General features: G+C 34.6%; 1 protein-coding gene across 3 annotated transcripts in view; it reads left to right on the forward strand.

The window, feature by feature from the left end:
- Window positions 1–1,448, forward strand: part of LOC131041930 (uncharacterized) — a 42,714-nt gene extending 41,266 nt beyond the window's left edge. For all 3 annotated transcript variants that reach the window (XR_009105096.1, XM_057975194.2, XM_057975192.2), the window contains one exon: window positions 982–1,448. Coding sequence is in view for 2 of the 3 variants with exons in the window: in XM_057975194.2 (XP_057831177.1) it covers window positions 982–1,155 (174 nt within the window). In the remaining variant the exon portion in view is untranslated. The remainder of the gene's footprint in view (window positions 1–981) is intronic.
- The last annotated feature ends 5,974 nt before the right edge of the window (window positions 1,449–7,422 follow it).

Consider the following 7,422-nt stretch of genomic DNA (forward strand, 5'->3'; position numbering starts at 1 on the left):
CTCGGGGATGGCCAACCGTCCCCCTTTTCCCAGCACATTTGAAAGAAAAGAGACTCAAATGCTGTAAATTTTTTAATTTTATTATAGGTCTGTAAAATTGAATTTTCACTAATATGATGGGTAAACATGCCTGAATCACTTCCACAAGCACATAGAAATAATGAGCAGCAGCCTGGTAATAAATTTCACAAACACTCAAAACTCGGTAGTGCATAAAAAAAGGGTTGCAGGTCTGCAATATTGGACTTTTCATTGATATGAAGGGTAAACAGGTCTGAATCATAGCCAAAAGCACTCAGAAATATGAATAACAGCTTGGTAATGAATTTCACAAATACCCAAATGAATAACAGCTTGTTTGGTCATAATAATAAGGGAATACTGTCAAAATATACTCCAACCAGAAAGAAACAATGAACTATATGCAAACAAGTGTTGGCATATTGACAATGATTTTCCATTATGAATGCATATCGAGTATTGACAATGGATTCTGAATTATGAATGTATATTGAGTATTGACAATGAATTCTGAACACAAATGTGATATGTTAAGGTTCTATAATGTACATATACATGCTTTATCCATGTTTTCATATGAATATAATGTATATATGCATGCTTTATCTATTTTTCATATGAACATTTAAAATTTCCCTGTATTTATATAGCCGTCTCCCCGTCATCCCCAAAATTGGCAAAAAAAATTTGCCGTCCCGGAAACTCGTCCCACCATCCCTGTTTCGGAAACTCAGGGTAACATAGCAAATACGAATATTTGCATGATACAAATCAGTGATTTCAATATATCAGTTCTATGAAGTTTGTTGCAAATTCGGGGTGTTTTAGTGTTCATTCGTAGAAGCTAGTTTGCTTGTTTCAGTTGATTTGCAAAGTTTTAATTGAAGTTCTAAGAGATTTCAGATTTGATAATTTTATTTGGCGAGGGACATTACAGTTATAAACTGGTTTTCATGACAGGGTCACTTAATGAATGCACTCTTTGTGATGGATCAGAAACTATTTTCCACGGTGTTTCATGGATGGCTGGGGGATGGCTATATATATATATATATATATATAGTGAGAGAAAGAGAGATACTCAAATTTCTACAAGTTAATGGACAACAATATTATGGCAGCAATATAACATGACATTGTCAAAATGATGGTGGATGATGTCTGCAAAAGTTTGCATGCCAATCACATTCCAAAAAGAAAATGTTTATCTGCAATACTCACACAATACCACACTGTAACAGACCATGGTCAATGCACCTTTAATCTCTTTTGCGACTGACTATAATAACTGACTCTAATACCATATCGAAAATTTTGAGGTTTGACGCTTTTTTGAACAATGAAATCAGAAATCCAAATTATTGCTGTAGTGTTAACTGTTATATCATTAGCTATGAATCTGAGTCATGATATATTTATTGCTGTTATGCCACTGTTGTTGCTGTCCTGATTAATTTTATTGCTGTTATACTACTGTCACAATATATTTATTGCTGCTGTTATATTGCTTTTATGATATATTTAACTGTCTTTTAAAATTTTTTTAATGTTATGATTGATTTTCCTTTCTAAACAGTATAAAAAATTGTCTTGCCATCAGGGACATCTGGCTGTCCCTGGTACAGATGGGGGACGGATCAGACATCCCCAACCATCTTGGGGACAACCAAATGTCCCCACAGTAGTTTTCTATTTCTACAACATGTTTTGTAAACATTTCAAAGATTTAAAGATTTTTGGGGAAGGCCAAGGGATGCCTCCCGTAGCTCAATGCTGTTGGGGTTGGGGACAACAGTTTGAGGGCTGGGGATGGGGTTGTCCCCCCATGGAACACAGATCAGAAATGAATTCTAGAGCTACTTAGCATTTTAATTAGCTCATGTTATGGACACTTATTTATGTTTTCAGCCAGTTCATAGATTCATAATTTAGTATTTTGTATTCTATAATGATAATTTATGATCACTTATTTATGTTTTCAGCCAGTTCATAGATTCATAATTTAGTATTTTGTATTCTATAATGATAATTTATGATCATTTGCTTTGTAATACTCACTTCTTTTTCTATTTTGATTGGATATCTTTTATAAGCATTTTTTCATATTTGATAGTAGCATGTAAGTGTGGAAAAATAACAGTTTCAGTGTTTCTGAATGTATTCTAATTGTGTCCATCATGTATTGGGTGTCAGGTGCTTTGCAAAGAACCATTTGGAGATATGAATGCAACTTAAAAAATTTAAGATCTAATACCTCTAAAGTTGTGATAACTCAGAAAATGACAAAATACACTTCCAGATGATTATAGTTAGCCATGATATTCTGCTAATCTTCCTCTAGATAGGGAGGCATATATCAAGGAGCTGATGTTTCAATGTTGCAGATCTGTGAGGGTTTGGCTTTTCAAGTTGCTTGTGAATGAGAATACTGTAAGGGTGTTGTTGAACAAACCTCTGAAAATAGCTCTTACACAGTCTCTTAAAATTGCCTCCAATTCTTGCTTCTTAAGGAAGTGTCTCTGGGAAATGAAATTGGTGTCATTTTTAGGGTTAGCAATATGGGTGATTTCTATATTAGTAACTCTGCAATTGATTCGATTCAGTAGTGAATCTGTTTACTAGAAGTTACCATATTGGCCATTATGTTTTGATGGTATTTTTTAGACTTTCAATTTGTTAGTCTTGGAGTTGAGTACTGGTCTTATTAGATTACAAATAATACATGGATTTGAAAGAGGATCAATGGTTATTGAAAACTTGGATAAGAGGAGAATAAATCAAGGGAAAGCCTGGACAATGATTTGAGAGATACAAGGCCAAGACAAACTTAAGTAATGAAGGCATGCCATTATGCATAAGATAATAGTGAATGCAACTAACTGAAATTTCATTCCATACTATGGGCACTTATCTTTTTGGGAGGATGACAATTTTGCTCACCTGGGACCTGACATTGGCTAAAATAGTGGTAATAATGGTCTTTCAGATTGGCTTCCTTTCTTAAGAGCACAACTATTATGCTCTTACCGTGTGTTGACAGTATTAATAACGCTCTTCCGGAATTGCTTCTTTGTAGACATGTTGATGTTTACCAAATTTCCAACTAAAAGATTGCTTCACCTTATTTACTGGATGATTGGCTGCTGTTTTGTTGCTGTTACATGATACCATCAGCATGCGTGAGCATTACACTTTCAACTTGTGAGTTGACTGTTGGACTTAGCATCTCTAGTTTATTGGAAGGAAGATTTCTGTGCTCATTGCCCCAGTTCCAAGAACGTACAAGTCACAAATGAGAAACCCTTGTTTCAGTCACCTTACAACAAAGTTCAGTAAAGCAAATGTAGAGTGTGATCTCTTCCAAATAGAAGTTAAAGTTTAATATTCATGAAAACTGAAGACATCCATTTAAAATCTTTGAAGTTCATAAAGATCTGTAAAAATACCTGGAACCCCATAATTCCTTAAGGAACCTTAAGGAATTGATGTATTTTAAAGTGGAGTCAAAAAGCAGCAAGTGCAAGAGGTTTTCCACTTAAGACGTTGCTTAAATAACACTTAAACTGGCTGAATATACATTTTCTATCTAACAATTATGTTCAACATATTTGTATTAGCATAATATTGGGTCATCTTGTGTGTCTTATGCCTAGACAATATTTATCAATTTTCCAGTGTTCCCAAAACAGGGGGATAGATCTTGAGGAAAGCCGGAGAGACCTCCCCAATATTTATATACACAAATATGAAAAAATTATCAGACTTCTTATGCTACCTAAGACCTATCTTTTTAGGACACGATTTGTGCTCTTGTATCTTAAATTGGACATTAAACCAAGGATGGGTTATATTATTCCAAGCCCTTTCACTTCACTTAAAAAAAGTTAGATACATTATAATATTCTAGTGAAACTGGTGTGATTTTCTTCTCCCAAATTGATGAACAATCAACTATGGTCATAGGTTATCTTGTCAGCTACAATGCCATAATGGTTGACTCAAACTTGATTCGGTTAAAAAGTTGCAATTAAGAATGGAAAAAGAAAATAGAGCACTGACATTGAATAAACTGTTATCTTTGAATTTATTTATTTATTTTTGTCTTATATTTTAAAATATTCCCAGCCACAGGGATGTCCAGGCATCACTGAAGGGTCTGCCACAGCAGGATACCCTTGGAAAATGTCCTCTAGATGTATCTGGCACGACCTGTCTGTAGGAAACTTCTAAGATATATGTCCTAGTTTTCCTGTGTTAGGGATTGGCAGGGAATATTCCCCACACATCCCATGTTCCCAGGATGTGGGAAATATAGGCGGATCCCTGAGGGATGCATCGATGTGTTACACCACTATATACTATATGATATGTTAGTACATGATTGGACAATAGGGGTGTTCCATGTAGCAACATTCATTTAGAAGTTATGCATTTTAATTATCTATTTATAAAATATACTAACTTGTTACTTCATTCAAACAAAAAGTAGATCTTTTATAATATTCTTGTGAAAATGATGTGTTTTTCTCCTCAACTGAATAACACTAAACTTTGGGCTAGTCCAGCTTCTCGGCTAGTGCATACAATGTTGTAGTCATGGTCAAGACTCAAAATTGATCCAGTTACTAAGTTATATTGAGAAAATCAAAACATAAAACAAAGCTCCACAATTGAATAAATTATTTTCTCTGAATTTATTTATTTATTTTTCTTTGTTTCTTTTTTTCAATTCCCAGCCATAAGGATGCCCAGGCTTCCCCTAGAATTGATGATTATCTTTCTATTCCCCAGGCCATGGTACAGTCAAGCAATGCATTGGCATAATATAGGGTCGTGTCTTATGTCTGGACAATAGATATCAATTTCCCAGACCATTTTCAAAACAGGGAGAAGGATCTTGAGGAAAGCTGCATAGTCCCCTCTAATTTCAGTGGATTGAAGGCCCAATTATATACAAATATTAAAAAAAATATCAGACTTCTTATGCTACCTAAGACCTATCTTATTAGGACATACTTTATACGCTTTGTAGCTTCAATTTGACATTAAACCAAAGACAGTTTATATTATTCCAAACCCTTTTACTTCATTCTAATAAAAAGTAGATCTATTATAATATTCAAGTGAAACTGGTGTGATTTCAATCTCCTCAAATGATGAACTCTCAACTATGGTCATAGCTTCGCTTTGTCAGCTACTGTGTACAATTTTGTAGTCACATTTTACTCAAAATTGATACAGTTATCAAGCTGCAATCAAGAATCAAAAAATAAAACAGAAAGCTAAACTGTTCTCTTTGAATTTATTTTATTTATTTATTTTGCTGTGTTATATTTTTCAATTCCCAGCCATGGGGATGTCCAGGCATCAGTGTAGGGTTGATGCATGTGGGCCAACCTCTCTGTAGGAAACTTCTAAGGAACATGTCCCAGCTTTCCTGCAATTGGGGACTGGTAGGGAACATTCCCCACGCATCCCATGTTCCCAGGATGTGGGAAATATAGTTGGGTCCCTTACGGGTGCATCCCTGTGTTACACTGCTATATAAAATATGATCTGTTAGTACATGATAGAACAATTGGGGTGTTCCATGCAGCAATATTCATTTTGGCAGGTATGATAGGGTGCCTGAAAAGTAAGATATTTTAATTATCTATTTATAAAGAATACTAAGGGGTGTTCCATGTAGCAATATTCATTTTAGCAGGTATGATAGGGTGCCTGAAAAGTAAGGTATTTTAATTATCTATTTATAAAGAATACTAGGGGTGCCTTAATGGTAGGATATTTTAATTATCTATTTATAAAGAACACTAACTTGTTACTTCGTTCAAACGAAAAGCAGGTCCCTTAAAATATTCTAGTGAAAATGATGTGCTTTTCTCCTCAACTGAATAACATTAAACTTTGGGCCGGTACAGCTTGTCAGCAACTGCATACAATGTTGTAGTCATGGTTCAGACTTAAAATTGATCCAGTTACTGAGTTGCATTATTTAAATAAAAACATAAAACAAATCTCTAAAGTTGAATAAAATTATTTTCTCTGCACTTATCTATTTATTTTTCTCTGTTTTGTTTTTCAATACCTAGCCGTAATTTTTCTCTGTTTTGTTTTTCAATACCTAGCCGTAAGGATTCCCAGGCTTCCTTTAGAGTTGAAGGCTGTCTTTCTATCCCCCAGGCCATGGTGCAGTCACGCAATGTCCTCTTGATGAATCTGGGCCATCCTTTGTCCATAGGAAACTTCCAAGGGACACCACCCCCCTAGCTTCCCCTGGAACTGGGGGCTGGTGGGAAATATTTCCTATACATGTTTTCCCAGAATATGAGAAATGTAGGCAGGTTCCTTGGGAATGCATCCCCATGTAGCACTGATATACAATATGATACATTAACACATGATTGGATATGGCAGGCATGTTCCATCTAGCTATATTCATTTTAACAAGCATTGTAGAGAGGCCAAAAAGTAAGGTTCTGTAGTTCTATATATGACACCCATTACTTCCCTGTCAAATTTATTATCATGTCCAGTTGAACAGCAATGTTTGTAGCAACATTTCCCTCTGTCTAGTTTCTCATAAGTTGTAAGAAGACGTAAGGTTCTGTAATTCTATATATTACACCCGTTACTTCCCTGTCAAATTTATTATCATGTCCAGTTGAACAGCAATGTTTGTAGCAACATTTCCGTCTGTCTAGTTTCTCATAAGTTGTAAGAAGACGGATTTATATATTTCACAATTTCTTAAGTCTTTTCAAGTTTCTAAGCTATTTTCAATATTTCAATGCAAGTTATTAATTATTGGTAGTGCATCGTAGAACAAATAATCAAATGCAACGTAAAAGCTTACTGAAGGCAAATCACACTTTCTATTGTTTCTCGTCAAATATCCTTAATGTTCTACCAATCAATGGCACTTGTCTTGGTTATAAATGTCATATTTAACAAGTCTTATAATACAACAGTTTTCTGTTTTATAACTTGTGAGATATTTGCATTGCAACTAGACCATATTTCTAGAAAACCATGCCATTTGACTTTTTAAGTTTTGCAAGAAATGCTCATGTAGCATAACTCTCTAAACCTTTCGGTTTATTACTCGTTTATTTGTTATAGATGCTGCTGAAGGACATTGCTGTTAAGTATTGTTTATAAAACAAATCGATATGGTCTCCACATTTCTATTGAAAAAAAATAAGACATGTTAGGACTATGTATAATATGCTTTTTATTTGTCTAGCTCCTGCATCATAAGATTTCTTTCTTGCCCGATGCCTACCTATCAATTGTTTGTTTTATAAGCCAACTCTCTACAGTTGGACTGCTTTCTTTTGTACTTTTATGGTTTGGCATAATTTTTCAATCTGTAGATATTCTTACCCTTCCATTTTCTGG

This window comes from Cryptomeria japonica, chromosome 1, assembly GCF_030272615.1.
Source record: "Cryptomeria japonica chromosome 1, Sugi_1.0, whole genome shotgun sequence".
Classification (NCBI taxonomy): domain Eukaryota; kingdom Viridiplantae; phylum Streptophyta; class Pinopsida; order Cupressales; family Cupressaceae; genus Cryptomeria; species Cryptomeria japonica.